This window comes from Wyeomyia smithii, chromosome 1 (genome assembly GCF_029784165.1).
Source record: "Wyeomyia smithii strain HCP4-BCI-WySm-NY-G18 chromosome 1, ASM2978416v1, whole genome shotgun sequence".
Taxonomy (NCBI): Eukaryota; Metazoa; Arthropoda; class Insecta; order Diptera; family Culicidae; genus Wyeomyia; species Wyeomyia smithii.
Window position 1 is genome coordinate 17,200,237 of NC_073694.1, and position 20,334 is coordinate 17,220,570.

A 20,334-nucleotide genomic window follows, 5' to 3' on the forward strand; every position below is an offset into this window, starting at 1 on the left:
TTCGACTTTCTAAAAAATTGTTTTCAGGTTGCCCAAACGTGATTTATGAAAAAATGACTTTTTTAAGCTACAAGCCCACTCTTTTGCATTTTTTCCAATTCTGTTCGATTCCTAAATTTTTTTATATATTTATTTTTAATTTTTGTGGGGTTGTTTTTGAATATTTTGCATGGTTCAGTTCAGCATTGCATTCAGTTTTTTGACTCCCACAGCCCATTGAACATCACAAAAAAATTATTTTTCTAATAATTTTTAGATAAAACCTTTCAAAACACAAATAAAAAAAATGTTGATCAAAAACTGAAATTTTCATTGCAAAGCGGTATTTACAATGAAAATTTACATAGAAAAGATACTTGATATCTTATCGGGGAGCTGAGATATCGGCATTTTTCTATGTGATGGAAAAGTATGCATTTAAAAAATATGTTTGATAACTGTTTTATTTTGGGAGATAAAAAATAACAATGTTCAGCAAACAAATGCATTTTTGAAAGGCTGATAACTTAGTAGAAGGTTTAAAAATTCTGAAAAATCTGCGAAAAAAGTTAGAACGAAAATTATGATTTTTAATGCCTTCTAATAGAAAACTTAATGTTGCTCGTAATATGTAAGAGATAGAAACATGATGTCTTTGGTAAAGTTTCTTGTTTTACGATAACCCAAAACTTTATTAAAGACGAGGCTGGCAGCACTTTCAACTGCCATGCAAGTGTTATTTTGATAGGGGCTTTTTTACCAAAAATACATATTTCTAATGGTGCTAAAATGTGAATTTTTTATTTGATGTGCGTAGCAAAACAAGTGCTTAAATAAAGTAGTGAGTTGAAAGTGAGTAATCAGTGATAATATTGAAAATCGCATCAAATAATATGTGGTAAATCTGCGCTAGTGAAAATAAATGAATAAGTATGTGTGTGTATAATAACAGCGCATCGTTGATACGGAACTCACACAGAATACATGTTGTTGACGCCGGTGTTTCAACGAATTTTGCCAGACATGATGACACCAAATTAAAGATAAGTGCTCACGTTTTCAAAATATTCTTCAGTAATACATTATCAATTAGTTTTCCAATCATAAGTATAATCATTTGAGGTTACATCATCGCAAAAGTGTGTTGCTGTGTGGTAATTACCCTGGGAATGGGCAAATTTCAAAGAGCGGCTCTGAACCGGTCATTCACAACTACGAAAACTAATTTACTTGTGATGTTGCCTGATCATGTTTCGATAAATTTCGGCTTAAGTTACGATAAATTTTTGTGGTCATCAAGAACTGTGTTTCATTTCCGTGAGCCGTTAACCCGCTCGTTTTTTCTTTTATTGAACCGGTTCATATGAACGGTTCGTGAGCCGTTTGCCCATCCCTAGGTGTTCCTCCCAAGAAACACATATACGCTAACCATACTGCATTCTTTTTAGAAAGATTGTACCATGATGATTGGACACAATCGTTATGAAACTAGAGCACTTTGTCGTTTATTCTTCTTTTTTCTTGTATCTTATTTATTTAGAAATTAATCGAACGTTATTTAGGGAATAATCGCGCACAGGTTTATCGACTGGATTGTACTTGAAACATTTTGTAATTTCTAAATTATAACTTATCCGATAACTTTTTTACTATGAATTTTCACTCATATAAATTTATGACTTCTCTAGCTTTTGAATATTTATTTTTGCTTTATGCAAATTTTTGGTATTTATGCGAAATTTTCAAAAATGACACAGATTCAAAAGGATGAAATAATGATTACTTCGGCATTTTAAATGGATTAGAATGTATTGTTACTTATGCTTATACGCTTTTCATCTCATTTTCGGGCTTTGTATGCATGACTGTTGCCAAATTTTTAAATTGTTAGGAATATTTTCTCGATAGCCGCGTTGTTACTTTTTTTTTCTTGCGCCGGTTGCCGTAGTGTAAATGATGATATTGATTGTGATTAATTACTCTTTCGACAGACTAGCATAGTTTCTACACGAAAAATTATAGATTTTTCTACCTATCAATCTCCGTGATAAAACCGAATTTTCAGAAACTCCAAGGATATTGTCTTTTTGTTACTCGTGTGAACAGCGCGCATAATATTTACGAGATTATGCTATAAAACCATGGAGTTTCATACCTTTCATAGCGGTACATAGTGTGCGGAAAATCGCCTTTTAGGAACAGACGAAGAGTATACGAGAGACATCGGTAGTCGATCGGTTGGGAAAAAAGCCAGATGTCCGGGTAACCAAAATCCTAGAGATTCCGTGTCGATATCTTCCATTAGGTCATATTATATACAGATAGATCAACAACGTGCAATATTTCTAGATACAAAAAAGGCCACCTCACGAGGAGATGTCCGACAATTGGAGTTTGTCTCAATTCGGCCATAGGGCCGGTATTCTTGCGTGCATTCTATTGTTGCGGTGATACATCATCAAACTAAATGAGGTAGGACCGCGTAACGACTTTCGCAGTGGATATAATGAACTCGCGAGCGCGACATTTGTTAATATGAAAATCAGTGCCTTGTTTACCAAAACGAACCCTGCTGCATACCTTGCCCTTTCTCCAACATCCCAGTGATTTCTCGTGGAAGTGCAGAGGTGTTCTCGGCTTCCAATGAAGCGAGTATCACGTCAACATATTCCCATACGCACTCCTTCATTGACCTGCATTCGGATGCGGCCGGCGCTGGTATTGCCTGATATAAAGATAAGGGTCACCAGTTTTTACACATTGAGGATGCATGTTAGTCCCAAGCATCATCTGTTGGTTCTCTGTGTAATAACAGCTGATCTGGCAATAACGGAGTAGCAACCGCAGGCGGTCAATCATGCTCATGCTCATGCTCAACCCAAAACTTTATTAAAGACACTTTGCGTCTATCTTATTCTGATTAAAACGTAATGCATTTTTGAATATCCTGAAACATCTCCGAACATACCTTATGGCTATAATCAACTTTTGAATCACTATTTAGGAAATTATACGCACAATCGGCAAAATAAAACACTGTGCAATGGAGATATTGAGCTTTAGTGGTATTTTTGACAAAATGCATGGGTTTCCATCACATGTAAAAACGCCAATATCTCAGCCCCCTGATAAGATATAAAGAATCTTTTTTCATGTAAATTTTCGTCGCTTTGCAGTGAAAATTCCAGTTCTTGATCAATTTTTTTATATGTGTTTTCGTGATGTTCAATGGGCTCTGTGAGTCAAATAATTGAATGCGATGCTGAACTGAACCATGCAAAATATTGAAAAATAAAACCACAAAAAAAAATAAATGGAAAAATTTAGGAATCGAACGGAATTGAAAAAAGTGCAGAAGAGTAGTTTTGTAGCTTGAAAAACTATTTTTTTCATAAATCACGTTTGGGCAACTTGAAAACGATTTTTTAGGAAGTCGAAATTTTCTACAAAAATGCTATAAATAACATGATCTTTCAATTTTGGGCTGAGCACCTTGACTTTTATAACATCGATTTTTTTTGGGACAGCCTACTGTACACCCAGATGCTGACGAAGCTTCACTGTCTCACCATGGATAATAAGATTTACGTCAAGGCGGACTCTCGATAGCTTCCGCGGCTACTGTTTTTCACTGCCCAGCACAAGTTTGATGTTCCGGAGTAAGTAAGGGAGCAGAAAGTGCGGATCATAATTAAGGGTTTACATAAAAACCCTGCACTTGGCGTGAGGATAGTAATTCATTCAAAGCATAAAGAAAAAATAGAGCAACCAAAAGTGGATTCAATCAGAGGCATGAAAAAATCTTTCTAGAAGGAAAATCGACTCTCAATTCGAAAACTAGCGTAAGAAACGTAAGACAACATCAGAAATGATTATATTAAATTAGACAAAAATATTAAAATTATTACCGAATTCCACCTTAAACGGACTCTTTTAGTAGGGATTCGATTATAGGATGGCTTGCTCGGTGAACCATCGTCGTACTTGAGACAGTCCACGCTACTTCGCAAATCAATCATTTCCGATTTCGCTGAAACTTTTTGCAGTTTTTCTTTTTTGATAAAGAGGTCATTTTATGATATCAGTTGCTCATGTTGACTCACTTGCGTCTCAAAAGGACCTAACCTTAAATTGAGTAAAATATTCTATATCAGAAAAACGGTTTGTTAAATTGAAAGAGTGTCTTCGGCAAAGTTTTGGCAATGAAAATGCGGTTTTAGAAAAAAATTAAAAAAGTTGTTTTCTCTGCCAAATTTAAAAAAATTAAGCCTTCCCAATGTTAAGTTGGACTGCGTAAATTTTTATTCATAAAACTCTTCAGTAATTTTGTAACCGCTCGCGTAGCGAAGCGTTGGAAGAGTTACGAACTAAACTCGAAACGCTTAAGTTTAACTCGACACCCCTAAGGTAGGTCGACTTTTAGCCTAGACAACAACCAATCCACGCGAACCGGTTGATCCTTTGCCGTGAGCAAAGAATTCCTCTCAAGACCTCTCAAAGCAATAATGTTGGCGCAGGATAGCGCCGAAGAACTCGGCGGTCAATATAGATCGATCAGAGAGACACCAGATCATTCGCAGATCGGCCTCCAAGTTAGACAGACGAAATTCAGTTGGCGTACAAAGTGATTACAAGTAAAGCTAACAAGAGAAGGTTATAAGTACAAGGTGCAATTAGTGGAGAAAAATTTAAGATAATTTAACGATTATAAATAGGTGGCCTCAGAGGCAAGCGAAAAGTGCCACCATACTGGTAGGTGTAGTGTAATTCACCCAGGGCAATAAGGTAAAAGTGCTATTCACAAAACCGGCATGGCCTAATGCCAATCATTGTCGTTCGAAGATCAAAGCCTTCGAACGAAGGTTTTTATTTCGGACAGGTCGTAGCAGCATCCTCAACGTGGCGTGACAACATCAGCGATACGATAAACTGCCAGTCCGACACACAGATTCATTCTGCGACCTTCTGTGGTTTTTGTAGACCACGTGCATCGGTTCCTGATTACCTTTGGCGCCATCGCGCTAGCTCCCACTGCTATCCGCTCGAACACGCAGTGCGGCGAGCGGTTACTTAGAACCAAATCCGTCCATCACGCCACGTGGCCAACCGGCTTGTTGGTCCGTCGATACCATCTATTGCTTAGCTGTCCTGACGAAGGACAGGTTTGTCGAACGCGTTTTCAACACCTTTGGCGTTCACGTTGTGTAATCGGCTTAGTTCGATATTCGTGCAACCAGCATCGACAGCGGCCATCCGGACGAATTCGGGCCCGGTAGTGGAACTATCGGCCATTGCAGCGTCAGCGTCAACGCACCTTAAACAACATGCGCCAGCGTCTCCTGTCGTCGATCCCGTCGAAACAAGCAACTGATGTTGCGAGTTAAGGTCAGAAAAGAACTATTAGGATTAATTCACACCATATGTATCCTACACACTACTAACCTAACTAAACATCATACAACCGAATAAGAAGATGATCAATACAAGTCGATGTTTCGTTGTTAAACTACACGTGTCGTGTTAGATAACTAGTTAGTAGAATTCGAGTCCTCTTTTGGTAACGTCAGATTTATCGTTCGAGTCTTTTTGAGATTGGTCCCGTGATCGATAGACCCGCCCTGAGTGAGTCAGCCGGGCAGGCCTCATAACACGCGATTCCGCATCACGCTGTAAGGCGTGTTGGCGCTTAAGCGGATTTGTAACCTTTTACTTAGGGTATTGGTCGAGGTTGTTTAGGTCAGAAGGGCGGTCTCGCATTTTCCGTTGAGTTCCGTTTTGATTTAGTATTTGGGACTGTTTCCCCTTCTGTTACCGATTTACGGTGTACAGGATACTTCCGGCCCAAACATCATAGAAGGCAACGCGGTTTCAGTATCGTTTTGTAAGTTTCGCGTTCTTCTCGGGCTTGCAGCCGGGATTAAACTGTTACAATTTATGTGGTGACCCTGAAAAGAATCGTTTTTATTGCTTGAGTGGACAAAAATAAGAGTATGAAATAAGGAATTAGAACTCGATTTCGACAAAGACTGGTTATATTGTGCTAAGAATGCAGAATTTACCTTTCAATTTTAAGGTAGCATTTTTGTGAGCATACCATATAATAGAAAAAAAAATGAGATAGAATAAATTTAAAAATTTAAACTGTGATATGGTGTTTCTGTTCAAGATTGAAAACTGTACACAAAACAGTAGTATTTCATACACAATTTGGATTTAAAATTAAGAATGCAAAACTCGTACATGGAGAATTTCTTCAACATTATTTATTAAAAAACAGGAACTCTTGAGCACGGTTTTCCTCATTTAAAAACCTGTCAAAACACTACTTCTAAGGCAACATATTTGATCATCAGTTCAAAATCATCCAACGAGTATGGCATTGGCGGGAAAACACAAATACCAACGTTCAAATTTCAATCACCGCCTGCAATTGCCTGCCAATGAAGCCATAGCAGAGGCAAGACTTAATAGATTGTTGACACGAATAGTGTTTTTCTACAAAACAATTTCACTTCCTACACCCTGACTCGATTGGAACAACAAATAACATCGAGCATCAGCTGCTCATCTCCGCTATTGTAGTTGCATCCAGGGATAGAAAAAATATAAAAAACAAACCAATAGAAAAAATCAAAACATCAATACGCCTCTGTCAGTCAGTCAGTCAGCTGCAGCCGGATTGTGGCGTGAATAGTGAGGGGAGGTGTAGATGCCGGGGTAAGGTCGGTTACATTATCGGTGGTTGTTTGCTTTTCAAATACAAGTGTACATATTGCGCCGCAGGTTCGGAACGGAATCCACGTTGGTGACGCGGTGGCCCTCCTGTTGCCTACGCTATAGCGAGGATCGTCTTCAGTTGGATTCGTTGAAGCTGATGAAAACAGTTAACAAAAAACAGCACGTGCCCGGCCAAAAATCCATTCACAGAATGTGTTACTTTCAGTGGAAACATCCATTCGTTTCAGGGTTGTCTGAATTGTTTTCTATTGGTCGAAAATCCTTCAATGGTAGACATTTATACTTCTTTGAAAGTTAAGAAGGAGCATTAAATGGGCATTCAATTATATCAACAGGTTTTCCGATAATTTTCAAACAGAAAAGTTTTAGTATAGAAATAATAAACGGAGCTCGAGATATTCAAAAAATCCGAACAAAACTGGCTAATCATAACAACTGAAAGATTTCCAAATTCAACTGTTTGACTAGAAAAAAAAAATGAAAAAATCTAGTTCAAACTGGAACATTGGCATCTCTGCTTCGTATACTGTTTTTTTTCACCAGGTAAAGCTAACCAACGGAGTTTGATTGACATCTCATCGATTTTGTTTTCTCATTCATCCATTTTTTCGGAGTCACGAAATCTACTGCCCGCAAACCTTGTTCGGTACACTTCGGCAACAGATTGAGCTTTGTTTAGTATCAATTTGTTTTTCTGAAATTATGTTTAAACAAATTGATTAGGACTCCTTCGTTAGCTCTCGATCTTCGTCATGCCACTTGGCTTTGTTCTATTTACACCGAGAAGCTAACCGCCGACCCAAGTTGAAAGACGCTTCAAGCGAAAGCGCCTGCAATTGCAATTGGAGAACCTCTGTTGTGTGCCAGGACCAGGTAACGAACGGCCTAATTACCCGGCAACTAATTGACCGCCTCTGTGTGCTGGTGAACGCGTGCAGTATAGTGACTAGCCACGTTTTACAATGTAAACAAAGGCGAATGCACCGCCGAAGTGCCGGCCAAAATGAGCGGCTTGATTAAAGTGAGGGTGTGATGTGATGGTCCCTGAAACCGACAGGTGCACGAATCCGGCCGGCAGACACTCGCCTCAGCCGCGAGTCTATTTCACAAATTAAAAATCAACCCCGAAGTGGGTTTACTTGCTTGCGGTTGGTTTATGGCCGAACGAAATTATGCGATAATTGCTGAACATTCCAGCAAGAATGGGTTCGTTATTAGGTGAAAGAAACGTTTCACCACTGGCCGACACATCAAATCTGAGAGATATTTTATAAACACTCCTTGAAAGCAAACATAAAATTAGCCCAACCCGAAAACTCTTCTGAAAATTTAATGTGTTAGTGTGTCAACCAGGGATCGATTTTCCGGATTCATGGTTTCCCTGCTGTGCCATAAACTTCCGCCACAACTGTGTATGTGCTGCAAAATGTGCATCCGAGCATTAATAATTCACCGCTCGCTCGGACGGCAAGCGAAATCATTATCGAACTCGACGTCGTCCCTTCCACGGTTTCTTCCCCGCTGTAGTGTAGGGCTTGGCCAACCCGTCAACGTGGCCGCGGTTGTCAGTCTCCGATGTTTGCCGCTCCAGTTCTTTGTTGCGATACCTACTTCTCCTCCTCCTTCTTCTCCCACACGGAACCCGTACCGTCATAAATAATGATGGCCATTTTTATCTGATTGTCGCCGACGGCCACAAATGGATGCGTACGAGCGAGTGAGACTGCCGCACGGATCCAATCAATATCAAATGTAACATTCAACAACACATCGTGAGGAGCAATAATCTCTCCCTCTAATTCACTTTGCGATGTGTAGCATCTGTCCGAATCAGCTGGGCTCCAGATCGATATAGACAGGGTCCTCTGGAATTATTTGGGAGGAATATAACTTTTATTACGGGGATGTTTTACTGGAGGTTGAGTATCAATTATTTATCAATCCTTCCTAGTTTCCTTCAAGCTCCGCAAGGCTTTCATGTTGGGACGTAGTTTATTTGTAACAATGACAGAATTACGCTACCAGTTTATTAGAATCCTCGTGTAACGTATGAAATTCGCGACACTGTCCATTCAATCTTTTCGACGCTGATTTCAATATTGACTTTGTAAGACTGGAAAGCGTAAATGAGCAGTTAGGAGTCCATGATGTTAAACGAACACATTTAAAGGGTGTCCCACATCAAATTGCATTCAATCGACCGCAAAGGTCATTTTGAAATCCAAGATGGCAACTTCCAGTTTCTGAAAATAAGCCAAAAATGGCCAAATACCACCTAAAATGAGTATTTCTAGAGCCGGGATGATAAGAGACTGTAAGCCAACCACAGTTGTCATTCTGATTTTTTCAGGGCCACCACACAATTTTCAAAGAATTATTTTGTTAGTGAAGCCACAGTGCATAATGTTCCAGAAACCAAATAAAGGCGTAAATGTGGGTCTAGAGCTCTATAGCAATACTCTAGAGAGAAACTTTCTTCTACAAAGTAGTTACATATGATGAAGCGCTTATGAAAAAATTATCAAAAGTTAGGGTGACCCAGATTTTCGATGAAATCAAGTATCCAACTTTTTTATCTTTGCAGATAGAAGAAAAAGTTATTCTACAATGTTATAGCTTCGTTAATTTAAAGTAACTTTGTAAAAAAAGTTTCTCCTTGTCTGAATTGAAAAAAGAAATTTTTTCAACTTTTTCATTTCAATTTTCACCTTGAAACTGTCTTAGAACGACTTTTGGGGCTTTTCAGGAGAAACAATTTGCAATGCTGAAATCGTGAATATATCAATTTTACTCAAAGTCATTAATGTTTTCCATCAAAATATATGCGTTTTTCATTCGTTTGTCATTCTTTTTGAGGCAAACATAAAAAATATCTCTTGGTCTCAATTTAAAGGGCACATTTCACTCTATAAATGAAGAAATTTTTAGAAATATGTTATTTTTTTAATTTGAGTAAATACAATTTAAAAACATGACAATAATATTATATAGTATGCATATAAAAGTACGCTGACTTTTTTTTTTGGTATTTTTACTGAAAACTAGAAGTAATTACAGGTCGGACTCTTTAATCCGGAGACTCGATTATCCGGAATTTTATTAATTTCGGTGTCCGTTTTTAATTTTTATTCCGAAATTTTGCCTTCACCATCCCTTCTGGCATATTTGTAACCATTTAGGTCACTTCCGGCATGTTTGGAACATGTTCGAATTAAGTGAATATAATCAATGTCCAATTAATTTTTTTTTGCTTCTCAAGATTTTACCCCTTTTCGCCTCAGAAATAACTTCTGGTTATGCCACTGCATCATACGAGTAAAATAAAGAGACAAAATATTTTGATGTTTGTAAATCGCAAAACTTCAGTATTTTTTGTGTGATTTAATTATCCAGAAAACTGGATTATCCGGAATAAAATTTTGTTTGATGTTCCGGATAATCGAGTCCGACCTGTACCTTTAATTTGATCTAAAAAAATCGAAAATCGATCAACACCATTAATTTTAGGAGTAGCGTGGACTGCATCAGGCGCAACTTTAGTAGCGAAACCTGTCTCTGCTCAATATCCCAGCTCCCGGCTCTCTAAATCTAAACTGTATGAACTGGTTACCTTGTGTGTTCTTCTTGTTTTTACAACCTTCTAATAACAGGGTTCGCTGGTGAGTTACGCAAATTCAATTTCAACAGAACCAGTATAAAAATGTTCGATTATGGTACAAAAACAGCGTGTTGGATTGATTTCATGCTCTTAGTAATAAGTTTTCAACATTGTTATGTGTAGCTAGAAAAAAAAAAAAAACACTCAAAAAAAGTTCAGAATGAAAATGTCAAAATACTCAAACGTTCATAACTTTTTTGTTTTTCGTTTTACCATCACCCTAATTTTGACAGATAGTAGTACATACTGTCATCTCCAATGTGTAAAAATATTAGATTTTTAAAAAGGTACTTTTTGAGATATTCAATATTTTGTGACAATTTGGAAAATTTTGCACAGAAAAAAAAATTTTTTTTAGTGTATATATTTTTTCTAGAACCGCAACTTTATTACCTAAAATTTTGCATCAGGACACCATTTCAATCAAACAAATCGTTTTTCTGATATAGAAATTTTCATCAATCAGTCACCATTTTGAATAGGCAGTCGCGAGTCTACATGAAGGACTGATATCATGAAATGACTTCTTTATCATGAAGGAACAACTGTGAAAAGTTTCTGCGAAATCGGAAATGATATGCCAAATAAATTATTTTTACCTATTTTCCATGAATATATACAGTCATACCTCAATATCAGGCAACTTTATTTTTATTTTCGTTACGTTATATCGAAGCAAAAAATTTTTTTTTTTTAATTTATGCAAGAATGTTAATGTTTACCTATTTGTATTTATAAACCTTTCTTATGCCCATTTAGAAAAATTTTCAGAAGCAAAAATAAATATTTTTTTCAATTGATACAAGAGGTCACTCAAAGATGCGTGTAAACCTATTTCCCATTACCTATCAGTATTTTTAAACCGTTCTTATGCCCATTTAGGACAGTTTACAACGAGCCAATTTTTTTTTAATTGATGCAAGACTGTTGGTGGTTACTCACAGATGCGCGAAAATCTGTTTCCCATCACCTATCAGTATTTTTGAACCTTTCTTATGCCCATTTAGCGAAAATTTCAACAAGCAAAATATTTTTTTTTTAATTGATGCAAGATTGTGAATTGTTACTGAAGGATGCGTGAAAACCTATTTCCCATCACCTAATAGTATTTTTAAACCTTCCTTAACATGTCCGAATAAATGCTAAAAGTAATAATGGTGTGCGATCGTTGGCTAGCTATACCAATCAGTCGACATCTTATTTGAGTACAATTTTTTGGCGAAACTATCTGTGGTGCAACAAAGCATTAACCCTTGCGTACCCGACCCCTCCGGAGTCGGAAAAATGAAAATTCTTTTACCTGCCTTTCCGCAAGATCTGAACCGATTTTGATCGAATCTTTTTCAAAAGATCACAAATTTATCATAGTTTTTGGGACAGTAGGGGACATTTCGAAATTTTCCGTTGTTCCGTATTTATCGAGGGGAACCGTGGGGTAAGTACCCTTCCAGAGACACAGGCTAGATTAAAAACGGTAGCGAAGCCTTGCTTGCGACATATCAAACTTTGAGTTTTTGCAAAACAACACTATTGGCGATGGCCAAATACGGCCACTTGGGCGTGGTTTTGGCCACTACTGGTCGAGTTCCGGAAATCGGTTCTGGGAATGGTTCCGAGACCTAGCTGGCGGCATATAAAAAAACTCGGACAGGAACGACCATTAGTCGTCCAAGTGGCCAAATATCGATCGTTAATAGTGTTCTTTTGCAAAAACTTAAAGTTTGATATGTCGCATGCAAGGTTTCGCTACCGTTTTTATCTAGCCTGTGTCTCTGTAAGTGAACTTACCCCACGGTTCCCCTCGATAAATCCGGAACAACGGAAAACGTCGAAATGTCCCCTACTGTCTCGAGAAGTATGATAAATTTGTGATCTTTTGAAAAAGGTTTGATCAAAATCGGTTCAGATCTTTCGGAATGGCAGGTAAAAGAATTTTCATTTTTTCGGCTCCGGAAGGGTTGGGTACGCAAGTGTTAACAGGCCTTTCCAGAAGGCAACGGATCAGTTGCAGGATTCCACGGAAATAGCATAAAAGCTCTCTCGTAGTGCGATTCTTTTCAGCTGTCGTTTGCCTGCTGATGCGTACGGTTGTATGCGCTAGTTGTGTTTGCTCTGTAATAAAGAGTTATTTCCCTAACACGAACATCAGAAAGGTAGAGCAAATAATTGCGAGTATAATTCCATTGACTTGCAATGCTAACTAAATGATATCTTATTGGGCAAATTTTCCACATCGACCGATGGTCCTTATGTGAATTTTTTGTCAGTTTACGTCTTCCTGGAGGCTAATCCACAGCTGTTTGTTGTGTGACTAAATGACTGCAAGTAGATTTTCACCTTTTTTGACCAACCATACGGCATCACCGTGCATTGCAAGTTTCGTTAAGATTTTTTCATACTGACGAGTTATTTCCCTAACACAGACATCAGAGAGATAGAATGAATGTTTGCACGTATACATTCATTGGATAACAATGCCAATTGGTATTGCATTGGAAAATATTGAGCCTTAGGTTTGCTTGCTGAACTGAAGTAATTATTTCATAATTAAACCTAGCGCATTTGGGGTATATTCCTTTACTAGATTTGTTAAAAAAAAACATGAAGTCCAAATTGATGTTTCGATAGTAAAAAAAAGAGAATTAAAATTGCACATAAAAAATGAAGCTATCCGCCTGAAAGTTGGATTGCTGAAAAACATTTTTCCACAGAAGATTTAATGATTCAGTTCACGTTGGTTGCACACAGATAATTTTCAAGATCTTAACTTTATGACTCTTGGTTTTCCCAAACAAAATTATTTTAATGTTTCTCTGTTACAGCTTCTTTCTGAGGAATAACGTTAAACGTTCCTTCAAAAATAAACGAAACTGATCCGTTTAAATCGGTTTTAATGTCGAAACTCTTACAGACCAACGGCTGGCTACCGCAGCAGTTCAATTGTAATGTCAGCTGACGATGACCTGTTCGTAAATCATGATTCCACGGTATGTTTCAAATCATCACCTCTTTTTTCCTTTCTTTCTTATTCAAACATTTCGTTTTGCAACACGCTTTGACACGGTGACAAAGCGTGCGAAACCGTTGCCACTGTCACAATAGGCGTAAAAGTTTACGTGAAGCCCGAGGTGTGGACAAAAAAAGCGGCTGAAGTCGAATAAAGTCGGATGAGGTCAATAGCCAAATTCACCCGCTAATCCCTCTGCCTCCGTTACTCAGCAGCTCAGCTCGGCTCAGTGTTCAGTTTTATTGTCATTCGGCTTTGGTTTGCACTAATTCCACAGTTCGTTTCTCCGTTTGTTTCGCTTCGCATTCCATTCGGTACATTATGACCGTCTGTTCGCTGCGTGTGTTAAGGTTAACTCCCAACGAATCTATCTGTGTAGGTAAAGTCAGTCAGTCGCAGTCTCAGTCGAGTTCCACGGTAATGAGTTTCCTATCATCGCTGGGGGACGATGACATCATACTGTAAATAGCCTCAGTCCGTAGCAACACTTACCTTGGGCAGATCCCGTAGATGGTTAGCATCGAGCAGCAGCTCTTCCAGCGATCTCGAGTACCGGAGGATCTCCTCCGGTACGTTTTGCAGCGAGCAGTGACGTTTGTCCACATATTCGATTTGGCGGTTGCAGCCCTTGAAAATCGGGATGCATTTGAACATTATGACTGCGCCGGGTTGTCGTATGCCGTGGTATATTCCTTCCTAAAACAGACACACCGCTAGCACATACATACGCACAGACACACTCGCAACTGTGGAGCCCCGAACGATGACAACGACGACGCCTCAGAGCAACATCAGAGCGGGTTTCGTTTCTTCGGGATCAAGGAACGGACAACACTTTGCTCACACTATCTTCTTTCTACCACCTCCGGCCGCTTTATATTCCGCCCTGATCCCTTCTTCCAGCACGTTCAAGAACCGGATTCCTTCCTCTACTGTAACCACTTTTCAACACTTGCGGGCTTCTTTCCGTCGTCGTTTCAATCTGTTTGGAAGCCAACTTTTGCCATGCCACACCACCAGGCAGCAAGCGGGCAAACACAATTGCAAAAATCAATAAAAAATCACACTGCACTTTCCGTTGCTGTTGCCTTGTGTTTTGCACTGCAGGTAGGTTTTATGAAGTCTTGCACTAGAGGAAAAATTATTAGAAAAAAAATAGAACAATTGTGCCGTGAAACAAAACTTGGGTGACAGCAGCAGGGATTGATTAGACACTGGGTACCGCACACACACTGCAATACTGGTTCACGAGAGTGTGGGTGACAATATTGTTTACACCATATTATTCGCTCATCAGGCAGAGTTCAATTCTGTCAAATTGGGCGCAGCAGCAGCAGACAGACAAAGCAGGCATAGAGGAAAAGCGAGCTAACGGGAAAATTCGCGCACCAACAGCAGCTTGCTGCTGCTACTATTTTTTCCCTGCCAGTGGTCACTTCTATAATCTTCTTTCCTACAACACCCAACAGCAACAACCTTTTGATGAGTTCTGCAACTATGATGATTAAAAAAAATGGAAAAATAGAGAATGCTACACGAAAGCACGAAACGTTGTCTTGTCCGACGGTGGCTCCAACTGGGAATGAAAGGATATCGGATGCGTTGTTGAAAGGCCAGTCTCAAACAGCAGCAGCAGAATCACGGCACAACACCACACAACCCGAAATGAATGGGAAGAGCACGGAATGAGCGAAGGGAAAGAGAAACAGAAGAAAGAAAAAAAACTCGTTCAGCGCATAGGAACGGGTTGCCAGAGTTGCGGAAGTGTGGGAAATGGGATTGTTTGGACGGAAAATTTAAGCTTGGAATACTGTCCCAAGTACTACAAGGTATACAGCCCTACAAGTTGTATGGAATGGTGACTTGGGACTAAACACTGTAATTAAAGGGATTTTTAGTTACAAAGGTTACAGAGTCCATTTTTATTCTCAGCCTTTCTTGGAAATATTGGTTATTGTTATCCATCATGTGGTTATGCTGTTATTATCGTTTCAAATCCGACGGAACATTTTCCAGTTTTATTTCCAATTTTACAGAATGTATCCAAGTATAGAAAACAAAAAGGACTAAATTTTTCAACTCTAGCAACCCTTCTTGTTCTCTCTTGCTTCACATATTGTTATTGTGGAATTTACTCCACCTTTCCTGTAACACGCGATTACGACTGGCTCTCTCGCACTCACACCACCGTACTTGCTGTTGCCGCTGCTCGCACTGTTCCAGGCCAGTGCAGTGTGTGCGCTTTGCTCCTTTTCCTTCTTCGTCGGCTCTTCCCGATTCGAAGACCTAGCTTGACACCCCCCGCTCCCTTTTCTAGCCTGACCAGTGACACCCGCAACGAAACACGAATCCATTGACTGATGGGCGGGTGACCAGCCAATAGTACAAGAATCTATCCCGGTAGGGCTTTCCTGCTTCCACTTCACTACGCCCCGTAAAGTTCCACCGGGACGTCACACACTTGTAGGAGCACTACTCTCCAGCAAGCGGAGAAATGGGACACTTTTCCTATGCAATTCAAAATCACTCGTTCAAATTAATATGCGATTGCTAAAGCTAAACACGAACTACGGTTCTTGGCTTTTTTTCACTTCTCTTCTTCGCGTGTTTTATTATTGTTGCACTTCTTCTGTCGGGTTTCACAAAACTATGCTACATATTGCTGACGAAGAAGATGATGATGATGGTCGTAATGATTACTCACACAGAGCCACAGCCACACACATACCCGTCCGTTTACTCCGCAGAAAGAACGTACTATTTTCTTCTTTACATAAAAATTGATTGAAAAAACCAAAGCACACTGTTTAGCTGTAGAAAACACAATCCTCCGGAACCGCAACTAACAGAATTAATCAGCAAATGGACACCGGAGATGCCCTTTTCTACCACCCTTTTCACAATTCATTTACCACTATGAAAATTAATGTGTAACGCAGCGCAGCGCAAAGAGAAGCTCGCTAGCTAGCTAACAATTTAGCACCTAACTTGGCAACGACGAGAGAAAAACTGAAGAACGCTAAAGCGCTGGAAGAGGGTTGTCAAGAAAACTGTGCAGTTACGATTTTTTTTTCTGGTGGAGTAAAATCGGTAAAACTCTCTTTCTCTGCTGATGCGCCAGACTGGAACGGAGTAAAACCGGAATGGAACTTGGCAGAAAGAAACTGAATGACTGGAAGTCAACTGTGGTAAAATCTTGTTGCCAGATTGTACCGAGAGGATGTTTATTTTCTTGAAAACAGCGATTTGAACAGAAGTTCATTTTTATCATCGACGACTTTTCAACATTTTTGGCATATAATTATTGATTTTTTCAGTTACTTGAGGAAAGAAAAACCTTTCGATGACCTTAAGAAAACTCGCCGAATTTTTGTGGATAACTTTCTTTTTGATTATTGAACGACTTCTTGGCAATTTTTTGAAAATATTTAGGTTTTGACAATTTTTTATCAATTTTCCACAACTTCTTGTAAGACTTTTCAACAGCTTTTAACTTCTTGTGACCACATTTCACTAATTTTAGGCGACTGCTGTTAATAATTTAAAATTTCTGGTAATTTGATACTGCTTAAGCAACTTTTTAAAAGATTCTTACAACATTTGGAACGTCTTTGAAACTTTTCGAAATTTATTTGCGATTTCTTGATAATAGTGGACAACTTGCGGATGACGTTTTTAAAACTTCTACAAGACATTTAGATAACCAGTGGATGCTTCCTTGATATTGTTAGGTCGAGTTGCGTTGTCTTCAGTAACTTTTCGATCATTGTTTAAAGTAATATTAATAATCTTTTCATAATAATAATTTTCGTTGACAATTTGATGAAAGTTTAAGACGACTTATCAATGACTTTCAGCAAACATTTAAGTGAATTTTTGATAACTTTTATTCAGTTTGACATAAGAAAAAAAACAAATTCTGATGATTCATTTCCAACAGCTCTTTCAACTGTCAATAGAACTAAACAAAGTTTATTACATAATTCATTTTCAATATATTATAGTTCTCTGTGTGAAATATCAAGAAACATACCAAAACCCGCAAATTAAACTTTCTCCCTCTGCATTGCCAGATAGGCAACAAACTCCTCGTTGAGGTCTTCGCTATTGCGCCACAACTGCAATTCGGCCCCCGCCTCGGACGAGAGAAACACTATACTCCCGAATTGCACGGTGATGTTTTTCACGTTTCCTCGCAGTGTGCCCTTGCCTGCGGTTACCAACAGTATGGAACCGTTAATTCCATTAGTAATGGGATAATCATTCACCCCTGGAGGAACGGTCAGCATGGAAACGGAAAATTCCAAAAGCCACGGATCGTTCGGACAGTAGGTGCGAGTGTACGGCTGTCGTTTCGGATCTTTTACGATCGGCTCGCACATCAGGGACTCCGGGGATGCACTTTTAACTTCAACCAGCCGAAGCAACGTCTCAATGTCTTTGAACTTGGGCGTCAATCCGGCTCGCACTACATTGTCCGAACAGGACATACACTCGACGCAGTCACCCCGAATGTATGCATGCGGAACGTTGGCCGCCAGGTAAATGGACTGCCCGGGTTGCAAGTCGAGCACGTTGAGAAAGTAGATCGAAAGCAGTCCGACATCGGACCCGAAATCGTTATGCAGCTCTAGAAACAGCTGATCCAGAGATGATTTTTCTGGCTTCGCCAGTATCTTGTTGTGCATGCTGGATATACACTTCTCCAGTTGCTCCGGTTCAAGGTTCATGAGGGATGAGTATAGATTTCTCATCACTTCACGAACCTCATAGTTTTCCTCATCTTCAGGTACATTAGTTTTCGCAATTTCATCCGCGCCGAGAAGCGCTTGCAACTCCGGCCAATTCTGTAGCTGGGAATATATATCAGTGTACCGGCGGAATCCACACATTGCTTTGAATTCCGTGAGAGCGATTGCAAGCTCTGGCTTATGGTTAGGATCCTTATATATGTCTGGAAATTTTGCATGTAGGGCGGTAGCTTCCATCTATGTCATTATAAAAAAGGTATTTTCAGATTCGATCGATCATATCACAAATGCCGTCATCACCTTGTTCGGGTGCAGCTGAATACTTAACGCCTTCTGAATGCTGAGTACCTTAAACAGGTAGGTTGGTTGTTCCTGGGGACGAATAACCGAACCGAGCTCCAGACCGGATTGCTTGACCAATGAAGGACCGCTACAGTGAGTTCCCATCCACAGTTCGGCGTACGGTTTGTTGGCATCCACTACGAACGTACCGTCGGTCTGGTTGGCTGCAGCGATTCTTGCCACGTACGATTCATCCCCGAGTTTGCCCCACTCGTAGTTCTTAACGTGTCCAATCAGTTCCATTTTGCACACTAGCCTAAACTGGGAGCCAAAACCGAAACTGGAGTATACGACTTTTCGTATACAATTCGCACAGAATAGTGGAATGGTTCAAAGCCAGCAGATGGGTACTCGAATGACCTCTGTTTGAACTCGGTCTAATTCTTCTAATATACGTTGTTGCTGTGCATGTTGTTTTGGTTTTTTATGCTGTTTTTGCTGACGATTTTCTTGTTGACGCCGCTGACAGCACGGTCAGCATGCTTTACCACAGTAGATTTGTTCAGTGCCCTGTGAGCTTTGGCGAATACGAATTGACGTGAAGATGCATTTTAATACGACATAGGGGGATTAAAGGCATCATAGGCATATATGGGACGAAACGGCCACCCACGATATTCATAAAACAATTAAAAATCCAATTAGATGAGAAACGGTAAAGGTTTTTTTGAAGTTAAACAATCAAATTGTTTCTACTAGAACTAGGCGATTTGGGATCTACTTTTAAGATGTGTTCTCGAGCGATGCTGAGCTTATATCAGTATTACTTTGAGCCTTTTAACGCTCTTTTAACGCTCTTTTGACACTTTTTAATCATTTCTGATATTTGTATGCATGTTAAACCTATTTTGACCCTCTACAACAGTTTATTTGTTGCTCATAAGAAGCGTTTTTCGATAATTCTAATTTCAAAAATGTTCTATCGTTATTCTTCGGTTTTTCAAATTACGAATTAAAACTGCTCGAAAACGCTACAATGACAGTTCGCCCATAAAGCTTTCTAAGCCAGATATCACCAATGCAGGCTTGGTCACGAAGCCGTTTAAAATCGATTTGTTTTCAACCAAAAAAATCAGCTGATATTCGGTTTCGAAAAATATGTCACTTATGGACCTTTTTACGTACGAATGTGTTAGTGCAACTAGTTGAGGAAAATATTCACCAATACCTGTTTTGTTTGCAATGCTATATTTTTAGCAGCTGGACTAATATTCAGTTGAACACTCATTCTATGTTTTAAACTTGTTTCTGAATAATTTTTTTCATTCGTGATCAGAAATCGGAAGAAGCTGCTGAACATAATCGACCAAAAATGGTAAAAAGTGATGAAAGTCGAAACAACGAGATGCGATGGAGACAAATCGCGCGAAATGACCGATGGTCGAATATCGACCATTTTTGATTTGAATGAAACTTTGCACACGTATTTGGCTTAGCAAACTAAGCATTTTTCACAGTTGGAGAGATTTTTTACACCCATGAGTTACATTCAAAAGGGCGTATGCCTTTTGGCACTGGTTTTATTCGAAGCATTGTAGCCCAGAAACCGTTGGTTGTATAGAAAAACTGTCTGAGAATGAGTTGCAGGGAATTAAAAATGCACCATAAAAAAAATGTACTTTGTACAAAAAAAAAAAATAAAATTAGACATTAAATTTCAATTTAAAAAAAAAAGAGTTGATTTTTTTTTATTATTTTTAAAGAAACTTGACGTTAATACGCAACTTTAAAAAAAAGTCCAGGATGGAGAAATGAAAAATAATTTTTTTATGGTAGATTAATTTTTTTACAAAAATTCTAATTCAAACATTTTTCAAAATATTTGTATTCTGATGATTTTAAAAGATGCAGAAAGTCAT

The 20,334-nt window shown here is 38.9% G+C and overlaps 2 protein-coding genes across 17 annotated transcripts in view; both read right to left on the bottom strand.

The window, feature by feature from the left end:
• The window catches only part of LOC129718472 (protein lap4), a 107,020-nt gene extending 90,574 nt beyond the window's left edge, over positions 1 to 16,446 (bottom strand). For 11 of the 16 annotated variants that reach the window (XM_055669278.1, XM_055669277.1, XM_055669274.1 and 8 more), the window contains exons 1-2: positions 16,087 to 16,390; positions 13,875 to 14,511 (exon numbers count right to left, since the gene is read on the bottom strand). In XM_055669278.1, the coding sequence (XP_055525253.1) occupies positions 13,875 to 14,036 (162 nt within the window). In that variant the 5' untranslated portion in view covers positions 14,037 to 14,511; positions 16,087 to 16,390. Of the gene's footprint in view, positions 1 to 13,874; positions 14,512 to 14,858; positions 15,001 to 16,086 lie in introns of those variants that run through there. The other 5 variants (XM_055669265.1, XM_055669264.1, XM_055669279.1 and 2 more) reach the window with 5 other exon arrangements.
• An 862-nt stretch (positions 16,447 to 17,308) lies between these two features.
• LOC129718085 (uncharacterized) lies at positions 17,309 to 18,940 on the bottom strand. The gene is made up of 2 exons (XM_055668498.1): positions 18,434 to 18,940; positions 17,309 to 18,370 (listed from the first exon to the last, which is right to left on the bottom strand). Exons 1-2 carry the CDS (start codon positions 18,716 to 18,718, stop codon positions 17,429 to 17,431), a joined length of 1,227 nt encoding a protein of 408 aa, XP_055524473.1. The 5' UTR covers positions 18,719 to 18,940; the 3' UTR covers positions 17,309 to 17,428.
• Positions 18,941 to 20,334: the final 1,394 nt, after the last annotated feature.

Excerpts from the sequence above, each read along its gene's own strand:
- LOC129718085 (XM_055668498.1), bottom strand. The coding sequence starts at position 18,718 with ATGGAACTGATTGGACACGTTAAGAACTACGAGTGGGGCAAACTCGGG. Across the intron at positions 18,371-18,433 it reads TTCAGCTGCACCCGAACAAG|ATGGAAGCTACCGCCCTACA; the intron begins GTGATGACGGCA and ends ATAATGACATAG.